General features: G+C 37.0%; 1 protein-coding gene across 3 annotated transcripts; it reads left to right on the top strand.

Moving 5' to 3' along the window:
• Positions 1-6,947: 6,947 nt before the first annotated feature.
• LOC5577806 lies at positions 6,948-21,416 on the top strand. 3 transcript variants are annotated; one of them, XM_021852370.1, is made up of 4 exons: positions 6,948-7,061; positions 7,287-7,337; positions 20,408-20,574; positions 20,629-21,416. In XM_021852370.1, the coding sequence occupies exons 1-4, from the start codon at positions 7,049-7,051 to the stop codon at positions 20,860-20,862; spliced, it is 465 nt and encodes a 154-aa protein (XP_021708062.1). In that variant the 5' UTR covers positions 6,948-7,048; the 3' UTR covers positions 20,863-21,416. The 3 variants fall into 3 exon arrangements, with proteins under 3 accessions (XP_021708062.1, XP_021708061.1, XP_021708063.1); XM_021852371.1 differs by having other exon boundaries at positions 6,951-7,061; positions 7,290-7,337; XM_021852369.1 differs by having other exon boundaries at positions 6,949-7,337.
• The last annotated feature ends 1,890 nt before the right edge of the window (positions 21,417-23,306 follow it).

The following is a 23,306-nucleotide window of genomic DNA, read 5'->3' as shown; positions in this document are numbered from 1 at the left end:
ACAAAATCAAATTTTAATGGTATTCATCGGCAACATTTTGCCAAAAACGGATCTATTTTGTTGCCAAAATTCCAAATCCCTACTGAATTGAAATATTTACCTATTATTCATGTTTTAAATGTGTGCTACAATACGAATTGCTCATTGAACTCCAAAAAAACTTGCTAAGAATCAATAAATTCAATAATTTTGAGTTATTCATCCAATAAATTTCAAAGAATCAAATACAAAATATAATTTGAAATATGAGCTAGAAATCAAATCAGGATTGTAGACTTGATACATTTTAATAAGAAATTGTCAGACTATAAAACGGGCCAATAATGTGAAAAGTCTCGAAACTCTTAGCAGGCCGTACATTGGGTAGCATTGATTTAACTAATGATCTTGAAGCTTTCTCAGTCTTGTGTTACTGACCGGCATGAAAACAGTCACTTCAAATTTGCTGTTTGGGATTCCACAAATTTGAAAACTTTTCTGGATTTCCGTGGACATATAGAGATTACCAACATTTGTCCTACGCATGGTTTTGAATATGGACGCGCCTCTGGTGCTATTATTTCAAATCACTCTTTTTATCGAAGTAATATACATCTATTTTTAGTCGGTGAGGGCCAGTATTAGTGACACTTCTGTTAACACATTTTTTCTGTGGACTCTTACATGGACCCTTCTGTGAAAATGTCGGTAGATCACACTTCTTTGGGAACTTCTATGTATACTTCTGTGGACAATTTTTTGGATACTTATGTGAACACTTTCTTGGACACCTCTGACAATGTTGACAATTCTGTGGACAATTTCCGAACACGTCTTCAAAATATCTGTGGACACTTTTGCAGATACTTCTGGGGACATTGTTGTAGACACTTTTGTGCAAACTTGTCTAAGGACACCTTTGTGAATACTTCTATGGACGTTGCTGTGAACACTACTGTTAAACCTACTGAAGACACTTCTGTGGACACTTTTGTAGATGTTTCTGTGGACACTTCTATGGACCTTCTGTGGATGTTTCTGAGAAAATTTTTGTCAAAATACTGCTGTGAAGACACTTCGGCGGAGACGCATCTGGGGCGCGGCCCTACAGACCAAGCGGAATCGGTAGAAGTTAAATAGCACGTTCCGACTCAATACCGTGCGTAAAGCACTTCATCGTCTGACACGGTATGTGTAATCGCCCGCTCTGCATCACCCTGACCGAGGACATCGAGGCAGGCGAGAAATTTGGCAATCAATATTAACATTTTATCCCGAGTATGGGGCTCCGCATAAAAATGTACCTCTCCCTTTCATTCTTTCTCGAAATTTGTAAACAACAAGGCCAGTAAACGTCAAAATTCCATACAAAATCAAAACAGTGCAGAGGCCTATAGAGCTATTGAAGAAACGCCGAAACATACAGTATGGCCCTTAAAAAAAATGCGAAAATTGTTTGAACGTGGTTTTGTCCGCCCAAAGCTAAAAACAGCGTCTGATTGTCGTGTGCTCTGGTGATAAACATTCTACCTTCAAAAATCACACTTTATTGTTGAAAATTTTATTTTGTTTGGTATCAGAGGATGGAGGAGTTCTTAGAGAACGTGTTTTTCATGATCACAATAAAATATTTTGCCAGGGTCATAGTTTTGAGGGCATTTGCGTCTTATAGGTTTGATATGCCTTTATTTTGTTTTGTTAAGGTTGAATAAAAACTAAATACGGAGGCCTACAACAGATTTTTGAGGATGAAATTTGTTCCATCGGTTAGAGACAACTTATATCAATACTAGCTCATAGATTTTGAGCAAAACGGAGCCGCTTATCACACTTATATGAAGGTTTAATCAAAGCTCTCCGAAATGAATCGTTTTTTCGGAAATATGTTTTAGTCTCCAATTACCCAGGTATGAACCAATTCTATCATTTGATATGGGCATATGCTGAAGACAAGGCCCATGAAGAATCCCACGCCATCGTTGATGTTTTAGAAGCTTCTATCACACAGATATTGAACTCGACGTCCACATGATAAAATTTGAAGGTATGCCTCCTATTCCTCTCTGGTAAGGTGAAAATAACAGATAAAAATCATATCCAAAGCGAAAAACTGAGTCTAAATAGATTAAACAATGAAAGTAATGAATAATATTTCTGTTTCATTAACATTTTCTATGTAAAAACTACTATAAAACATGATATGACCATTTTCGAATTTTTTTATGGGCCATACTGTGCTGTCTTCTACTGTATGAGGTTCAACATAATACAAATTACGGTGGCGGTTGTTTTTGGTGAGTACTTCAGCTATTCCGATCATTGGAATATGATGACCAATATGGCGGTGCAAATAATGTCTAGCGAGTGTAGAGCGCTGGGCTCCAATGAATCGGAACCCAAACTCCAACCGGAATCGTTGGACTGACTTCGGCATTCGACAAGTCAGTCTGTTAAGGAGAGAAGATTAAGGAAAACATCGGCGTACTCGAAGTAGGGGAGGCTAGACTTAGCGGAACGTACTATTGGTTATAAGTAATCGATGCACCTGCAAACCGAAAGCGTCGAGTAGAAGTTGAGAAAGCCTCTGGCGTGATGCCAGTCCCAAGTCTGTCACAATCAGGCACGTTAAAGAGAGCCAAATTGGACATCTAAGAGAGCCGAAGAAGATGTATGTTATGTGGTGTTGTTGGTTAACGCGCCCAGTCTAGCGTATCGGGAGTCGTGGGATCGAAGCCCACCAGAACGATTTCATTATTTTTCACAATTTCACATCTCAATTTGACCAAATTGACTTTTGTGTCAACGAACTTCATGTTTTGTCATGTGGTTGTCAAGAATTGTTGTAACATCACATTTTCATGAATAAAACAATTTGATTGAAAGCAGATTTATGTATGACTGAGATATTCACGAACAGGTTTTCAGTAATTATTTAAAACTAACACTCTATGACAGGGTTTCTCAACCGGTGGTCCGCGGACCCCCAGGGGGCCGTGGCGAGTTCTCAAGGGGTCCGCGAAGTATTGTTCCTCCTGAGTAAATGTTAGGAATTTGTACCATCCTGGTTTCAAGTGAACATTATTACCCAGTTGCAAATTTGTTTGCTAAAACTGTAAAAATACTGTAAAATATCTTCAATGTCATCCTGATAGTTAAGTATTGCAAGTTAGCTATGAATACTCAATGCGCATCCATTCTAGTTGTATCCAGTGTGATCTTGAAAATTCAAAACTATGATCATTTTTGGAAGATTTGTGGAATATTTGCGGCCCAATCCTTTGTAGATTTTGCCAGCTTACTGACGAAATCATCGGAATGATCCTCAGACCTCCGGTGTTTATTGTATGGATTAAATTAAATAAAACGAAATTATTCATTGTTTCCACACAAACCATTCGTGGCACTCTTTCGAGATTTTTAGTGAAATTTTAGACCGATATCTTTCACAGCAACCTTGGGTAGATTTCTTTGAAGATGGTTTATGGTTCTGACAAGGTGTTCGAAGATTTCCTGATTTGCTAACAATTATCCCAAAGGCAGATAATTGTTTTTTAAGAAACCCATGAGATCTGCAATTACCTGAAAGTATGTATTTTATACCTGGAACTCATGATTTACTTCGATAGGGTTTTTTTTTTAGAACAACTGAGCTCATATTTGTTCACGATTTGCATTGTTTTCAATCGCTTCTCATTGCCAAGTTTCAGACAACTCAGCCAAGAAAATTCACCCCGTTGAAGTGCCCAAATTTTTTAATCTGAACCGTTCGTACATGCTGCTTACTGTTTTTTTTTTTCAGACAATTGGATGATGAAAAACACCAAGTGGTTCATCCAACTTGGCCTGCATGAAATGTTGAATTTTGTCAAGACCCTTCATGAAAGTTCCTTATTGTAAAAATAATAGGTAAATTCCTGATGCAATTCTTTGCGGACTCTTCCAAAGGATCACAGCAAGATTCTTGCATTGACGATTTCACCATTCAGATCAGTGTTGGATTACAGATATGGTTTGTAGGATTGCCTGCCCAGTATATCAGATAACACTTCAATAGTCGCATTATGTGTTTGCTACAACACAGTTTTAAAAATCTCGCTATTTTTTTCAGCAACAGCGTGGTGCTTATGGCGGTGGTTAACCGCGTGACGACCAGAATGTTAAATTATTTTGAGAGATTCTATGTTTCCATAAGCATTGATTATAAGAACATCCATCTTTAGGGGTCCGCGAGACGTTTGTGAAGCTTCAAAGGGGGTCGCGGCTCCAAAAAGGTTGGGAACCGCTGCTCTATGAAGACAAACTTGTTAAGAGAAGGAAAAATTTATATCCAATATATTGGAAGCTTTGATCAAAAGAGCCTTTAATACCAAACAATTATCTCCCAAAACGGCTTTCGAATTGTGCAATAAGGATTTGATAAATCTTGATCGTTTCTAAGAAATGACGCAATGAAATTATTACTTTTCGTTTTCTATATTCGTCGTATCGTTTTCATTTCTGTCACAATCAGTTTTCAGATTCACCTCAAAACTAACGGCTCACTGTGATATAGTGAGTGGTCAAAATACAACATATCAACGCTATAATAAAATGCTTCACTAGAATGTATAGATCTACGGGCATCTCCCTCCATTCCTTCAGCATGACGAAACATATTGATTTCCTTTAAAATACATTGTTCGCCATCCAAATTCTGTCTAAACATATGAACACAATTCCTTTTGACCAAACAATCATGACAGCTCCACACTGTGCAGCAAAAACAACACAATCAAAAGAACCGTTTTCTACGTTTTCTACGCCGAACATCTCGCACACATTGTGGCGCACAAGCTGTTTTTTTCCTCAGTACGACGGATTGAACTTTGTTTACATTCTCAATTTTACGTACACAGGAAAGAAACTTATTTTGTAAAGTGGTGTGGCTCAGTCGATCGGTAAGCATTTCGCTCGCATCGTGTTCGTCCATGCGATTTCGGTGAAAAAGTACAATGTTGTTATTTATCGAAGTACAGTAGTTTTATTGCATATTTGGTGTGCAAGTGTACGAACTATAACAGCTTTCACAAAATTATACTTGGAAAATGAAACAATGTTGCAGGTAAGTTTGAACATCCGCCGTAGTGGAACATTTTAAGTTTGATACGACGAATATGACGAAGTAGACCGAAACCCAAAATATTTCTGGTAGAATTGTTGAACGATCCTAATAAATTTTCGTTTTAGAATTGTTAATGAAAAGAACCGCCTATGGTTGGGCAGAATAATGTATTCATTTGTCACCATATTCCGGTAGGAAGTTCAATATCAGCGTCAAACTTGATAATTATTGGAACAATATAGCTCCAAAGAACAGTCTATGTATAAGAAAAGATTTTACTTAAGGTGAAGATGCATCGAAGCCAAACCTCGAGGCCAAAATCTAGATAAGGTGACAACCATTTGTGTTGAAAATTTAACTCCCTTTAGCGATGATTCCATGTGCTTTTGGGTTAATCGAGTTCAGTTCGTCCTCGAGCGTCGGGGTCTCTCAAGGGGCTTCGCAACTTGCAGGTTGAAGTGCCCATCTAGCGAAAAGGGAGTCATGGGTTCGATCTCCACCGGAGCACGTCGTTTATTTTCGCAGTTTCAATTTCAATGTGTGTATTTGACACGTATTTCGTCGTGTACATGTAAACTTCAAAACGTCAAGAATCTTATAACAGCAAGATTCCTTAGGCGGGAATTGCCTATAAGTTGACTTCCAGCACAATGCGAAGCCGTTTAGGAAAAGAATTGTTTGGCATCGGTTTGCATCAACATCATTCACTGCAATACTGAGATCATATCATAATACGATTGAAATAAGCAAGCACATCACTCTATGCTTCAAATTCCGTTCCGTTCCTGTCGACAAATTTTCTTAACTTCTTTGTTTACTTTCACAATAATAAGTTATAGTTCTAAACAATTATAGCTACCAATCAATAAGTGAAAGCGTTCTTAGACCACAAAGCTGAACAACACATTCCGTATCGGCTGCGACGTAATGACCAAGCCGCAAAAAAAAACAACGCTACGTCATCACTTTCGGTTCGCTTTGAAAATCATTCAGCATTGATTTGTCGCACAATCAAAAGCTGTAGCACGACCTTTGAACTTTGTGCCCCGGCAATGAAGCGAGCAAATAAATCGACCACCGCAGAAAGGTGACCAACAGGCAATTAATAACCATTTTCATTAATGACCGTTGGTAGGGGAACTAGTTTTAAAATGCGCCACAGCAATATCTCCAAGGTATAAGGTATTTCAGTCAAATTTGAGCATTCCATACGATATCTCCACCAATGTTAACGCCTATCAAAGAAAAACATATCACAATCAAAATATTACAAAATACAAAATGCTTTGGTAGCCTTGGGAGTAAATGACGTAGGAAAAAATGTGCCATACTTCATGGTTGCTCAGAAACCATCTATGATGGGTACAAGTTATGCCAGAATACTCAAACTCAAACCTGACATAGAACTTCATAGTATCTTATAAAATCTGAATTTGGAAAATAGTACGATATTTCCGCAAAAAATCCATTTGGAACTTGAGGGCACGTTATACCCCGCTGTCGCATATGGTTTTATTATTTAAATTAAATTATTTAGATATGATTTTCCCAATTAAATGATTGTTTTAAGAAATTACAAAGTTATTTTTGCGAATTCTCTGTAAACCCATTTAGAATATCGTTTTCGATGAAATTCACAGTTAAAATTGTGTTTATCTCTTGAGGGCGTATATCACCCCGTCTTCCCTAACACGCTGAGGGTAATTTCGAAAGCCAACCAAGTTGTAGCTTGACGAAAAGCGACAGCCGCGCATGATTACTCCGGATAGAGGCGGAACGTCACACATCCTTGTTGCTATAATATCCCTCTGAACACCCACTCTTCCAAGGGAAAGTGGAAATCCTTTCGCTCGGCAGAAATCCTGCGTTCAATTCAGTCTAGCGTGGGTGTTCGAATCGAGCGGACTCGGTACTAGTTCCGGTGTAGTCAATCAAAAGCACATTCCTAGAAGAAAACTTAATCGAATCATGTCAGGCAACGGTAACTTGGCTCGGTTTCGTTGTTGATGTAGCACTACTTCCTTCACGTGCCTTTGTAATGGTTGTCTTGCGTTTGTTGGATTAGCCAACGAACAAAATTAAAAATCAAGCGCTGTGATCTGGTTGTGGATTATTCTAACGTTGCTTTTCTGAATCGTACAATTCTCCGTCGGCGGTGACGAAACGAAAACGATGGGATGTGGCCCTTCCAATTCGGCGGTGGCAGCAGTTTCCGCGGACGATGATGGCGCTTCAAGTGGAACCAAAAATGCATACCGTGAGTGAAGCGTGTAAGGTTGTAAGGAATGTTTCTTGCAAGAATCCATGGATTATCGTTTATTATGGTAGTTCGGCAAATCGTTATCCAGCAATGTACAGTTTGACGAAATAACGTTTACGACGGGTAAACGATTACATAGAAATTATATGAGTGTCTTATCCAAGCCAGGAGGAGGTGGATTTTGATTGAGCTCATCGTATTGTATGTTAATGTGTAGATAAAACAAAGCCGAAGCTCCAGTTCTCCAAAGCATAACTTTTTCTGCTTGGCATTACGTCTTCACTGAGACAAATCCTGCTTCTCAGCTTTATTTTCAATGAGCACTTTCACAGTTATTAACTGAGAACTTTCTTTGCTTTGTAGCCGCGGATTCTAACCACTAGGCTAAAAAAGGCCCCCCAAAGCATAACTTCTGGAAAACAAAACGCAGTAGAAATGGATTCATAGGATTGATTGCACTCACATCTATGTTGAAAGCCGGTCAAAACTACTTGAATGTTGCGAATACCTTAACATTCTACCACATTGAAATAGAGTCTTAAATATAGTAATATACGGCAAATGGTGATTTTCAAACATTGCGTTCAAAATAAAGTTTAACTGAGCTGACAAAATTTTAAAGCAAAACAATTCGTCCCTTTAATGCTACAACTAGACTAGATAACCCGAAAATCGTAATTTTGCGATATGCATCTTTGAAAATATGACCGTTTAACAAGATGATGGTTAACCGCAGATAATGTGATTGAAACATAAACTTCAACTTGTGTATCTTGAATCACAAGCTTATAAGCTGTGGATATATTGCAGATAATTAAGAATAATTATTTGACATATTGAAGTCAAAAATTTCAAATTTGGAGTTATCTAGTTGTGGCATCAAGAGGACGAATTCAAATACTACTTGCGCTATCGCAGCATTAATCACATTTTCTCATCATGACAACCATGATGAAATAGTTATTTATGCAACAAGTTGCAAAATGATGATTTTTTTCAGCACGAGTTGTACATTTATCCAACGAGGCTCGCCGAGTTGGATAAATACAACGAGTGCTGAAAAAATCGAGTTTTGCAACGAGTTGCATACAACATTTTTTGGTATTGCGAAAAATTCCGTTTCAGCTCGATGAATTTTAAAAGAACAAACAAATATTTCAAGAGAACCCACATGCGCATACAGCCATGCGTTGTTTCAATTCAGTATTTTCCAATCACGTAGGCTGTGATTCAGTAGCACCCATGAATGTCACAAATTTTCTCACTCCCATCGCTATGATGCAAATCTATATTCCGTATTGGAGGAATGAACAGGTAAGACAACTTGTAAGACTAACTTGAGGTAAGAACTAGGTAAGATAAACTTGAGGTGTCGGTCTCGTATAGCGAGGTAATAATTCTAGACTTGAGTGAAGTGACTCGCCGTGTAAACCAAATGGAATGTTACTTCACTCGAGTCAAGAACTGTCACCTCACGCCAGATTTAGAATAAACCCAAGAATCAGATGCAAATGTGGTTATTCTGTGCGGTGTGTGAGGCGAGACGAATCGAATGAAATGACATTTGATTAACATTAGTCGCCTCACGTGAGGAGAACGACTCGTCTCGACTCACACACCGCGCAGAATAAGCACAAATGGCATGAAGAGACTGAGTTATTCGGTTGACAACTACCAAAACAGTACTGAAAAGTGCTACTTTTTAGCACCGAAAAGAGTGCTGAAAAGTACTACTTTTTAGCACTGTTTTTTTGGTAGGAAAAGTAGGCCGTTATGTGGATCAACTTCTCAATGAAAAGTTGATTGATTTGCAACGGAATTGCAAAAATTCCTTTTTGAATTTCAAAAAACTTCCATAATCGCAAATTGATTATTAAGGTCTATTCTAGGCGGCTGTCTCGCCAAACATTAGGTGTGAAATAATATTTTTACTTTGTTGTTATAATAACAAATGACACGAAATTATCTTGTATTATCTTATCTTGTACACAAATTAATAAAATTTTTCACTATTCATTTCGGCCAAGTTTTTACAGTCAGTTGGGATGGGGAAGGCATGTTAGGGTGTGATGATTGTTGCTTCTAGAGACCAAAAAATACCTCTGTATCTCTACATTCACCATTTAATAAAAAATAATCTATAGGATACACAGCGTAACAAAAATTACATTTTTGCGTGTCTCAAAGATCAAATTATGTGTCTCTAATAGATTTGGGATAGCTGAATCTGATGCCGTTCTCAGAAACATTCCAGCACGTCACATTTTTTTGCTACAAGTCGCCAAAGCTGTATACAACACGGTTTTCATTAATGTTTACATGAAATTTAAAGTATAATGTATCAAACTTTTATGTGATCTCATACACGAAGCATGCAAAATATGACTTTAACTTTCATTTCAGATATAATTTGGCTGAATTTTCACGATTAAATTTAGATAAAATCAATTGTTTCCAACATACTTGCAGTCTCCATACAAAATTTTTCGTTTTTCATATATGGCAAAACCATCAAAAATTAACTTTTTAACTTCGAAAGTATTATGAACTTTGTTGATAATAATTGTACCACACATGAAGTTTGAATTCTGTGGCAAATTAAACGAATAAATTGCCATACAAGTTGGAAAACTTGCATGCAAGTTGGATGAAATAGTTAAATTTTGTATTTTCAACAGTAAATATCTGAAAAACTAGACGTGCTATGATATTTTTGACCACGGCAATGGATTCAGCAACCCTTAATTTAGCAGACAGCGGTATTTTGGTGCTTGAGACAAAAACGTATTCCGCAGTGATATTCAAGAAAACGTAACTCTGTAGTACGTCGACATTCAATATCGCACTAATCAAAAGTTATTTTCAGTAATGACGGAAAAAGACAGGTTTGAGTTTTTTAAAAAATCGTTAACCTATAGTCCGCCGACATTTATGTTCAATGGTTATTCTTAGTAATGACGAAAAAAAAGTATGTGTATACTAAAACTTTTAAAAAAAGATGAGGATTTATGCCGACACTTGTAGTGACGAGCCATCCATAGTTTGTTTAAAAAATACAAAAACGCTGCTTCGATTCAAATGTGATATCATAAGAAACGAGCTCACCAGATTGTAATCCATCCTCGACTGAACACGAATATTTTTTCGCAACCGCACAACGTGAACTGGACACAATTGACCTTGATTCCATCGCTGCTGACTTTGATTCCATACAGGAAACCGAGAACCGAACCGCCGACGGCACGAGAAAAAAAAACAAACAAACGCGATTGCTTGGGCTTAATTGACATCTGCTCAAAAGCTCTGTTATTTATTTATTTATTTTTTTGAGAATATCGCTTAGAATCTTAAGATTTTGTTGCGGAACTTTGCCAGAAATACTGAAATCACGACTAAAAATGCATAGTATTGCGCTAGAAATTAACAAAACGTAATATAAACCTTAGGAGGTTACTAGGAACCACGAAATTCCACGCAGCATCTCCAATAACCAATTATACATTCTCAGGCTCCCACAAAAAACCCTTATGTTTTCTAGGACTCCCTTGTCCCACTTAGTAACCTTAAGAATCCACTGAAAATTCTCAGAAGCCCTTAGGATAAAAATGGGATTCCGTAAGGATTTTCCAAAATGGCGAATAGAAAACTCCAACAGGATGAAACCAAAAGTCCCTTCAATATTTGTAGTGATAAAAAATTGTACGATCAAACATCAGTGAGTTCGATGGCTCGAACATAATGTTGGCTTAGATAGCTTAACACATATGGCTTACTTTTACAAGTATATGACACCAAAAATGTGTCAAACTCACTGCTTAAGAACATAATCGGTCAAGGTATCAAACTATACAGGAATGATCAGTTTGTTCAGGTTGATTACATATATGCAATGCCTTCAGAGTTGGTACAGATAATATGCGATCAATTCAGTTAAGGATCAACAGGACTTTAAATTTATGATCAAAAGTCTTAATATGGCTCACATTATACTGCAGTCTGAAACACAGGTAGGGAATAATGGATCGTTTCTCAAATAATCGAACATCACACAAAATTGCAACACTCATACCACAGACAAACAGCTGCAAAACATCATTGTACAAACAAGTTTTTGCTGTATTTTAATAGAGCTATCGATTTTATTGCAAATCATTTCTTCCGGACGAAATTTATGATTTAAGGTGAAACATTTCGAAATCCAAAGATGGCTGTCACAATGGCCGACTTGTGTTCCTGCTCACGTTTTCAAAGTCACTAAACTCGAGAAATAGTTGGCAAACGTTTCTGATCTTCTTATGTTAAGCTTTCTGCTAGTGCACAAAGCTAAAATAAAAAGTAAACTGTTGTTGGATGCTTTCTTCGAGAGATTTGTACCTTTGAAGTTTAAGTGCTATCTTAGAAGTTGATTTCAAACTGTTTCACCTTAAACTCTCTGTGAATGTAAGAATTTTTGTTGCCATTGTGTCAGTGCTTCTGCTTTGTTCAAACGTGCTGTTCAAGATGAAAAGTGATTTTTATTAAGTATAGCACTTACCGACAAACTCCGATCACACAGTTTGAATGTCTGATAAAATATGTTTGAACTACAGTTTTTTTTATAAACACATTTATTAAGAACATTATTTAAAAATATATACACACATATACATAATTGCAACAACTTATAATCTAAATCAATATCTGGTGCTTTTCTGTAGTGAGATTTAAATTTTCTTCTATAATAAACTTCACATATGAATTATTTTATAGCTTTGCGCTTTGCACTCGCTTCAATATTGTTTTGTTCTTCTTCTTTCTGACGTTATGTCCCAACTGGGACAGAGCCTGCTTCTCAGCTTACTGTTCTTATGAGCACTTCCACAGTTACTAACGAGAGCTTACTATGCCAATTGACCATTTTTGCATGTGTATATCGTGTGGCAGATACGGTATAGAGTATATATGCCTTGGGAAGTCGAGAAAATTTCTTTTAAGAATAGATCCTCGACCGGTGGGATACGAACCCACGACCCTCAGCTTGATCTTGCTGAATAGCTGCGCGTTTACCGCTACGGCTATCTGGGCCCCCTGTTTAGTTCTGGTAAGATAAAATCTCTGAAGTTAAGCCTCCTGTCTGTAATTGTTTCTTCTTTTGAAAGCATATGATTTGTCATATGTCTAACATTAATGCAAACTGAAAATTTATGCTCAAGATTTTCATTTGCACCTCGACAAATTTGACTCTGTAACCTATCTTGCCGATACCGTGATGTATTTTACGATTTACTAGCAAGTAAAAGGCGAACACGAAATGATTGCGACACCGAAAATGTCATGCCAATTTTCTTATAATGTTCAGAATCAAACCAAAATTTTAGGGTAGTTCTATACATATATTTACTTCAAAAATCAAAAGAAAAGTTAATCGATGGAGCCTTGAGTGTAAAATTGAAGGCATTTTCGCTTGATTCCCTCCATCAAAGTCTTTACAGTGTCTTCCGGTACCAGTTTCTCAGTTTTGTTTTCCATTTTCTTAACATGTCCTTCTCGTCTTTGACTGTCTTCTTGCTCTTCCGAAATTCCCGCTTCATTATTGCCTAGTACCAGGTCCGTCACACTCGGGCTCAGATTGTGTACCACTTCTAGTACTGCATTTGGTCCCTCGGTAGTACAAAAGGTACCGTAAAACGGGGTAACTTTGATAGTTTTTTCGAAGAAAACTTGAATATTTCTGCATGCTGTTTCAAAGAATTATAATTTATATTTTTAAAACAAGTACTGACATCCTAGCATTTGATTGCAGTTGATAGATTGCCGAAAGATTTATTTTGAATGGATATATAATTTTTCATATAATCGAAAGTCGGTTTCCTGTTTTGGGGTAACTTTGATAATGGAGTATGAATCGAACTAAATTGAATGAATAACGAACATTTGTAGGGCATTGTATACCTCTAGGCGTTTAACGTTATATGGAAATTTCTGACTTAGATTACAAAAATGGTCCCAGTTTGTAAAAATGCTATTCGCTAAGAGATTTGAGACCGTAATCAAGTTCTATGATAACTAGGCTGTCAAAGATAAGTGACTAACTATTCAAAACTACATCAAATAGTGATCGTAGAACAGATTGTTTGTAAGCGTTTCGAAAATGCTAAAATCGTGTCAATTTTTAATATTCGTATAAAAAGCCTCAAATGTTCTTGATTCAAATGAAAACCACTCTTACATGAAGTGTCATACTAATATTATTTAATGTTGAATTCGTTTTGCTTAACTGATTAACAGAAATTATGATATTTCGTTTAGTATGTGGTGAGTTACGCACTATCAAAGTTACCCGCATTATCAAAGATACCCCGTTTTACGGTACCCAAGTTTGACAGATCGCAGAACACTTTTCACGGCATTCTAGATTACCTTATGAGCCATAAAATTTTGGGCAACTGCAAGGGACAAAAAAAATTTTGGCGCAGCTCCGGACAGTTTGGCGGATTCATGTCCTTTGGAACAAAATGGACAGAATTGGCCTCATACCACTCCAGGACACTTTTAGAATAGTGGCACGATGCCAAAACTGGCCAAAATAGCGGAGCTTCGTCGTGCTGCTGCAAGTACGGCAAAAGGCGATTCTCGAGGCACTCAGATTTGTAGATCTCGCCATTTACTGTATCCCTTTGTCACGAAAGGCTCACTTCTCAGTCCGCAAGAGCAGATGGCCTGCCAAATGAGATATTTGGAGGCGAACTTCGACATTTTCTTCTTCTTAAATTTGTCGTGCACATCGAACTTGCTCTTGCCGGTGAAAAACTCCAACCCCGGAATTTGCTAAAAATCGGCTTTTATATACGTTTCGTCGTCCATCACACAGCAGCCATATTTTGTCAGCATCTTCTCGTAGAGCTTCCGTGCCCGAGTTTTAGCCATCGATTGTTGCCGCTGATCGCGGTTTGGGAAGTTCTTTACCTTGTTTGACAGCATGTAAACAATACCCATCAATGCCAAAGTGTGCAAAATATAATTGATTTTTACTCAATGGTAGAAAAGTTATGCCCTGTTAAATGTGTCGCAATAATTTCGTGTTCGCCCTTTAATAGCAAAATATCTCATCTGGTGATAAAGATTTATTCTGTATGTTACTCCAAATCTTTTTTAAAAGGACACCGAAACGTATCTTGCTCCAGGATGCAATGAAACTGTATAGTCTTCTTCTTCTTTTCTGGCGTCACGTCCCAACTGGAACAAAGCCTGCTTCTCAGATTAGTGTTCTTATGAGCACTTCCACAGTTATTAACTGAGAGCTTTCTTTGCCGATTGACCATTTTTGCATGTGTATATCATGTGGCAGGTACGAAGATACTCTATGCCCTGGGAATCGAGAAAATTTCCTTTACGAAAAGATCCTCGACCAGCGGGACTCGAACCCACGACCCTCAGCATGGTCATGCTGAATAGCTGCGCGTTTACCGCTACGGCTATCTGAACCCCGAAACTGTATATTATTACCTTCAGTATACTTAACTTAGATTTATAATATTTATGTGGCTCAATTGCTGATAGATGTTCAATAGTGTGCTCCGGAAGATAAGGCACTCCTTTAGCAATCATTTTGAGACAAGGGTATAGAGCCGGAATTTCTTGAATGTGGGGTGAATTGCTCATAAACTCTCGAAATGAATTTGCGAAAGGTAAATTTTGCTTGCATTGCAAAAATCGATTTGTTAAAAGGGCCTGCATGTATGCATCGGCAATTGAAGATTTAAGCCGCCTGTATCAAAGAGAAGCTGATCCATCACTATCCATGTAGAATACCTGCCCTAAATAAGGTATCCCATTTGAGACGTTATCCTTGCTAATATGGCATTTAGAATACTTAAAGTTGACGCTGCAAACCGCAGTTTAGATGATATAAATGTGTTTTAAAGAATAATCTTTTGGTGTAAAGAAAGAAGTCTAGTTTTGTACAGCCACATTATTCGTGATGTACTTCAAATAATTTCAGTCCAGTTGTGGTAAATTGTCCTATTGAAGTAAGTTATCCTAAAGATTTTTACAGAATCGTGTATTCAACTATTCATACATATTGGAACGATCATTGTTCTAGCCAATATAATATAAGCTATCGTTTTTGCTAAATTTCATACTGCTCCTGAACAAAGCCCAAAATCTTCAAAAACTTTGCTAACTACTCCAATTTTATGATTTATTTTTTTCAACTATAATAACGGAAAAGTCGTCTGCGTAAGCAACTACCAGTTCCAACCGGTTATCGCAGATTGTACATAACTTTTCTTTTAACAGATGCAGATACATTACAAATAAACACATGCTCAGTGGGTCGCCCTGGCGCTTGGATTTTTGGAATGGGAAATTTTGGGATAGATTTCCTTTTATAAGAATTAGTTATGTCATAATTTATGCATAATTATCTCCAGTATTGCGTTCAAATAATTGTTGAACCGAATTTCACTCATAACACTGAGGAAGTAATTTTGATCGAACCGATCATAAGCGTGATATAAGTCGAATGAAATCAACTCTCCTACCATTCGTTTACGATTAATTTCAGCTAGGTATTTTTACTTTAATTCCTATAACTGCCTCAAACATATTCTTACCTGAGTTAGAACATTTTTATTTTCATTAAGGATGTGATTATTTATCATTATTTTTTCCAAACGTTACTTTAAAATTCGAGCTAATAATTTGTAGTCACAATTTAAAAAGTGAAGAGTCTATATGCTGTTTTTAATGGATGATTAGAGTTTTTTCTGCACAGAACAATTACTCCTTCCAAAAACTCTAAACGCAAGTTTCCTTGGAGCGCTTAATTTAAAATTAAATTCAATTGTCTATAAATAATGTCAAAAGCTTTTTACGCAAAATTCTTTTGAAATGCTATCACTCCCATGCGTTTTTCTGCCAGCCGCTGATTGAATGGCAAACAAATATGTCCTCAGTTGTAATTTCATTCATTGCTTCTTTATTAGCTTCACAATTCATATCTATTGTTCGATTGCTGTGAAAGTTCATACTTAGTTGATGATTTTGAGCAGTGTAAAGCTGGTTGAAGTAATTGACAACGTGACCTTCAATTTCGTCTGAATTGTGAAAAACTCTACCATTTGTCTGCAATTGTAGTAATTGTACTGTTCTTCTTCCGTTTAATTGGCTTATATAGGGGTATCCAGTGTCTTACATATTCTGAATCTACGTTAAAAATTAAACTAGAATCCAAAGTTTCACAATTTTCCGTGACCTGGAACTATTTTAAAAAAAAAGTTTGAAATTAGTATGGAAATCACTTTTGAATCACCCCTCGGCACATTTTACTTCGGGACGAGCTGTCATTACGTAAATTGAAATGTCATTAGGTCGACGGATTCAAATCTTTTTTATTCATTTATAATATCAACATTAAGATATTAAAGTGCAATAAAATCGTGTCATACCCAGAAAACTGCGCTCTTTCGATCAAGCTACGAAAAACTGTGAATTTGTCTTCACTAAACAACCCAATTCGGTCAGCCAACTGAAAAGTTGAAAGTTTTTCTCCCGAGATGAGTTTATCGTTTAGTTTCTCGAAAGAATGCGAAAATTGATTTTGTAACCAGAGAATTTTCCCTTAATTTTGTTAATTTCTGTCATTCCCGTTGGTTTTTGATATAGGTTATCATGAGCTGTTCTTAGTCGTTGATACAAAAATTCGTTTTCTGTATGAAATGTTCGAAATGATTAGTTTTTTTTTTTTTTAAAGTAAAATATTTTGCTAGATTCTTGATTTTGGGAGTATTTGCGTCTATTAGATTTGTTGTGCTTTCATTATTCAAAAAAATTTTTCAAAATTAGCTACTGAGGTCCATAAGGACTTTTAAAAGAAGAAACGGATTTTCAGAATAAGAATATTAAGCCAAACTATTTAAGTTTTCAGCGCTCCCTGTACAAATCCCTTCTATCATTTCATATGCGCGAATGCTCGAGGCAAAGCCGATGAAGAATCTCATGCCACCTTCTACATTTCAAAAATTTCAATAACAAAGATATTGAACTCGATTACCGTACGATAAAATTTAAAGGTTTAACTACAACTCTGCTTCAATAAAGAGAACATAACAGATAAATTTCATGTCCAAAATGAAAAAACTGAGTCTAAACAGATTAAGCAAATCTACTAATGAAAAATATTTATGATTCGTTTTAAACTTTCGGACCGATACTGTGGAGCTCCGTTTTCGCTTATATGTTTTACAGGCATGTGTTACTTTTTCCAAAACACAAGTTACCGAATAAGTAACATAATTGACCGACGTTAAGTCAAAGTGGACCAAGTGACACTTTTGATATTCTGAAAAACGTGAGTTAAAAGTTCAACACTTAGCTTGTTTAGGAGCTGGCTATATTTTTGTTCAATTTATTCCCACATCTTTGTGTTACTTTCTGTGAGCAATAGAATCCACTGCGTTGGAGAGTGGCCATAGAATTGATCACAGCAAGCTGGTTGGCATCTCTGAATGATCTCACTACTGTCACTTCCCTACAAGATGCATTCATGCTGCCTCACTTGCGAACCGACACTTGCCTGGGTAAGTTGTATAAGCATCGCGTGGAGGGTGATTCCTTCTTGGTGATTATCCAAACTCCACACTTTCAACTAAATTTTAAACGCCAAATACACAGCATTTTTCTATCAAAACACACCACTGAAAACATTCAGATGATTCTTTATTCTATCAGCTTTCCACTGACGAAATTTCCGAAACTGAACAATCAATTTTGCCAAAGATGTGGTCAATCCGGTTTATGGACAAAAGATCGAAAGACAAAAGGTCGAAAACGACTTGCTTGGTGGTAAATTTATCCTTCTTTGAAAATAGATTTTCGACCTTTTGTCTTTCGACCTTCTGACCTTTTGACCTTTTGTCTTTCGACCTTCTGACCTTTCGACCTTTTGTCATAGATTCTTGAAAAAGTTCCAATTCAGCGTGACATAGCTTGTGTACCATCCTCAATTAAGGATTTGATTTTATGAATAGTGTGTTCTATTATACATAGTGAGTCTCACCTGGGAGGGAGAAACCGATACGAAATTTATGTACGTCTAAGTGAGCCGAGATTCTGCTGTCACGAAATGTCACTGTGAGCCCGGATCTTAAATACTGGATAAACATGATTAAAGTGCGTAAATGATCGAAACATATTTTTGCATTTCGTCAAAGGTGACAATAATCGAATGAGAATCAATCCAACAGTATTCAAAAGTAATTTCATGATAACAGTTTTTATTATGATTGAATAAAAAGTATTACAATTTTATTTTTTAATGAAAATGAATATTGATAGCATGGAAAACTGTGACCCTTTTCCCATGTCATTCCGGAAAGATCGAAGGTGCACAACAAAAAAAAAACTAGCGATTTTCATCAAGTCTGCCTTGATTGTCGTTGGCAAGCTGGAGTTATCTTACAGTTTGAAAAAAAAAACTTTGTTTAATATTTCGTGTGTAGTATCTGTGCCTCTATCCCAGTCGTGTAATTTTCCATAAACAATTTATATCAGTTCTAGACAAATTTAGAGTTGCTCGCTGTCGCCATCAAAGCTAAAAATTTACTGATTTGTACAGGCCGACTGCGATTCAATTCAGATCATTGTATATCACATCAACATCGTGCTGTCTACTCGCATGGATGGCCATAGACTATGGCTATCAACGGGTTAAGTTTAGCCTTAAATCAAGCAAATAAAATGGCAAGTCATCAGTTCCATATTTTTAATAGTGCTGCAGGTCACTGAAAAAAAAACTCCAGCGTAATCTGGGATAGCAGTAATTAGGGTAACTGGGGGTAAAACGCGCCCTCTAAGGAAGGAAGCGTTATTAGCTATGAAGAACATTATTATAAGCCTTTTTATTAACTATCTCATAGATAAACATGTTTTCTATCAAACAGCCATCCATTTTCTTTTTTCTGGAGTTAATAAATCAATTTTTATAAAATGCTTGCTTATCTGCATTTTTATTTTTTGCGGGGTAAAACGCGCCACCTGATCTCGGCGTTAGTCGTTCGCGCGCACGCATGCGCAATCATGCTTGCACATACGTTGCATACATAAAGACGTTTGATCAGATGTTATTGTTCGATTATAGTATACATGCTGATTCGAAAAATGTGCATTTGTAAGGTTCAAGTTGGCACGTAACTACAGCTTGGCATTACGTTTGCTGGAATTTGAATTCAAACGGCTGTTTTGGTGTTGTGAAATAGGAGTGGCCATTACACCCAGATCCCCTACTTCTGGAATGATTGCTCTCGACATTCTCACACATCCTTTAGACTCATGGTCCAGGGACCATACCCGATTAGCAAGGTATAACAAAATTAAAACACAATTATATCTACTATTGTTATTTAAATTTCTCAGCAAACATTTCAGCACAATAACATTATTATAAGATAACAATATATCTCGAAAACTTATTCGAACAGCCTCAAGTCAGAGAAGTAAACAAACTAAGTTTTTCGATTTTACGCGTTGCGCAGACGAAATTCTACACGTTCTGCCAACTCGGTTTTCACTTTTGGAATGTTTGATCTCTGTATTTACGAAACGACGTAAGTGAGATTTTCAACTTTCGCAGCCTGGTCACTATTTTCACTGCTCCATTATACGGAAAGACAAAGTGACATATCCTGTAATTTATAACTACAATCGATATACGAATGATTTGACCTGATATCGACCCAACTACATTTTGATCACCGATTAAACACTAACCCTACTTTAACCCAATGTCAACCAGGCATTGGTCCTACCTCGGGTACAATTTAATCCGATTAGGACCCGACATCTGGCCTCAATGGTAGAGGCTGGTACAATGGTAGAGGCTGGTATAATGGTAGAGGCTGGTACACCGCGAAATGGCTGACCGCGGAATGGTTTACCGCGAAATGTCGGACAACTGTTATATGTAACTAAATGTGTTGTAATTTTGAAATATATTGTGTATATTGAAATATTGTACGACTTTTAAGAGCTACATATAATTTGTCTCTCTTAACAAATTGTATCATGTTTTTTTGCCAAAAACCTAGCCCCCTCCGAGGCATTCGAGATTCCCCTGGACGACGAGAATCCGGATAGCCTCATCAAGAAACATCCCCCGCTGAGGCTCAAGCGCTTGGAGGAACACACCACCACTCCACCGAGCATTGAAGATTTGGAGGGGAAGCTGGCCACGGCAGAAATCCGACGTCAACAGGTAAATTTCTTAGTCTTATATCTATCTGATTCCTGTACTGAAGTGTCTTTGTAGTTTCTAGCGAGTCGGGCTCAGAAGACCACCACGATTGATAAACCGGATAACGATGAAAACGGTGACGTCAACGCCATCGAGGAAGAAGATGAAGCAGAAAAGTGCGACACAAAAGCTGAAACAGTCGAGGCTAGTGAATCTAAAGAGGAGGAAGTGGATCAGAAAGAAGAAGTAGGTGGAGAAGAAGAAAGTTCCAAATGTGATGCACAAGAAGATGTACAAAAAGAGAGCTAATTCTGCCTTGCAAATTGAAATGTTGAATAAAACTAAAATTCTTTTATTAGACATACATTTATTAATCTTTTCAGTTTCATTATATACTTTAAATTGTTTATATATAGATCATTTGAACCTAGTTTTTTTCACTTTTTCATAATAATCAATAATAATCATAATATTTTGGCATACCCGTATAATACTTTTATAAAATAAACATGTTTTCCACATTGTATCATATTCTTTTTTTATTTTCTAATTCTGTGTACAGTTTTTGCTTTTCTCTCAATTTTCACGAAAAAATCTTCAATGCATTCCTTTGTTTCGTCCTCACGGGCTGCTGCTGATACATGTATAGAACTTCCCCTCTGTATGTTCGACTTATACAACATTTATTTATTTTTATAGGAAAAATCTGCCGTACGAAAGGAAAAAAAAAGTTTCGTTCACAAATACTATATTGATAATCTCAATTCTCTTCTGTTTGTTTTTGTATTTAGGATACCGGCTAAGCTGGCTTGTTAGGCTTATTCCGTTCACTCACTTCTAAGCTTACAGCGTTTTTATTCCTACATACATGCATTCTTGGATTCGACGTTCCATGCGTCCTCCTCCCCATAATTCCAATTCCGATTTTTGTTTGTGTGTATGCGTACGTGTTCCTATCAAAATGACACAGATCGAAGGGTAACAACCATATAAATGCTTCTTCGCTTAAGTGCTGGACTGATTCTCTACTACGGTTGGTGGTAGTCCTATATGTAGTGTACCATCCAGTGGGGAAACTATCGGAATGGTATGCAAATTTCCAACTGTAAAAAAGTCAGAGCTGATTTTGTTTGCAAATATCTAATATACCTCTAAACATCCATTTAAATATATTCGCTGGTGAGTGAGTATTTTATTCATGCAATTGTGAGTGGAGACAATGAGTGTGATAATTCTGGAGAGATTGTGAGTTTCATGTGCTGATGAATGGAGAAACGCATTGTCTAGCTTTGACATCGCAAATATAGACAGCGTGGCATCACTTTCCAGTGATGCCATGCTGTCAGCAGTTGTGAATTCTAAGTCTACAGATACAGATGATCCATTGGATTATGACTTAAGTTATATACGTGTTTTTGTTACCTACGATTCGAGTTGAAATGTTTGATTCTTTTTGAATATTTATTGGTTTCACTAGGTGGAGTTACGGGAGTTGTTATGCTTAGATTTGTTCCTTTCGATTGTATGACGATTTATTTGTCTGTTAGTCGTTGATAAAAAAGTGAATCAAGTGAGATGACGATCGTTCTAGTAGACCAAAAGTCATGAAATTAAGATCCGTTTTACCGCAACACCAGCTGTACGTTACGATTTCAATTTTAAGCGAAAAAAAAAGTGTCAATTTAAAACATTAAATCATGAACTTGGAAGTATGATTAAAATTCATGAAAATATAAGCACTGTTTATGGATTAAGCTATCTGCCAATTATGATTCCTGGCAATTTCGTGGCAATTTCGAACATGCATCAGGATCTGGAATCATGACCACAGTTCATATAAACGTAAGTACTATTGATGAATTTTGATACTTCTCCCTTCTTCTTCTTCTTGGCAGTAACGTTCTCACTGGGACAGAGCCTGCTTCTCAGCTTAGTGTTCTTATGAGCACTTCCACAGTTATTGCCTGAGAGCTTTCTTTGCAAATCGTGTGGCAGGTACGATGATACTCTATGCCCAGGGAAGTCAAGAAAATTTCCATTACAAAAAGATCCTGGACCGACCGGGAATCGAACCCATACATTTTCAGCATGGCTTTGTAGCCGCGGACTCTAACTACTCGACAAAGGAAGGCCCCATGTCACTAATAATTCCGATTTTGATGATGAAAAGTGGTAAGGTGAGTCATGAAATCATGAAGTAAAAAGACACATTATACGTCAAATAAGATTCCAGTATATATTTGTCATAGGTGAACAAATAACATGAACATGGAATTCATTCCCGCTTTTTTAGCGATAGTTTCGGAAAAACCGTGAAAACATTTCACAAATGTCAAACTAACGAGTGTCACATCTCAAGCATGAACGCGAATACCCGATGGTTAGGTTTATACGGTCCTAGGTTTACAAAACACGAGTGGATTATATTTAAGATGGAACAGTCCCTACGATTCCTCAGATGTGGAAAGTGGAACTGGAACATCCAGCTACCGAAGGCTTATGTGCACGCTCAAAAAAGAGTTCTGGAAAACGTGAACTGTCAAAAATACACCATGAACTACCATCATGTTTACGCAAAAACATGATCTAGTTCACGGGGTATTTTTGCTTGTTGACGAGTTCACGTCTGTTGTTCACGGATACGAGAACGGATTTTTTTCTGTGTGAGCTGCTCTGTTGTATGACGTGGGGAATGCATCTCATCCAAACAGTTATAATCGCCAACGAACTTGTCGTGCAAAATCTTTGCTCAA

The sequence above is a fragment of the Aedes aegypti genome, chromosome 3, assembly GCF_002204515.2.
Source record: "Aedes aegypti strain LVP_AGWG chromosome 3, AaegL5.0 Primary Assembly, whole genome shotgun sequence".
NCBI lineage: Eukaryota > Metazoa > Arthropoda > Insecta > Diptera > Culicidae > Aedes > Aedes aegypti.
The sequence above is the reverse complement of the archived record's forward strand: the minus strand, read 5'-3'. Positions and strand labels throughout refer to the sequence as shown.

Bases quoted from the DNA above. Each gene is read 5' to 3' on its own strand.
- LOC5577806 (XM_021852369.1), top strand. From the start codon at position 7,253: ATGGGATGTGGCCCTTCCAATTCGGCGGTGGCAGCAGTTTCCGCGGAC. The intron at 7,338-20,407 runs GTGAGTGAAGCG...CCAAAAACCTAG, and splicing joins TGGAACCAAAAATGCATACC to CCCCCTCCGAGGCATTCGAG. The intron at 20,575-20,628 runs GTAAATTTCTTA...GTGTCTTTGTAG, and splicing joins CAGAAATCCGACGTCAACAG to TTTCTAGCGAGTCGGGCTCA.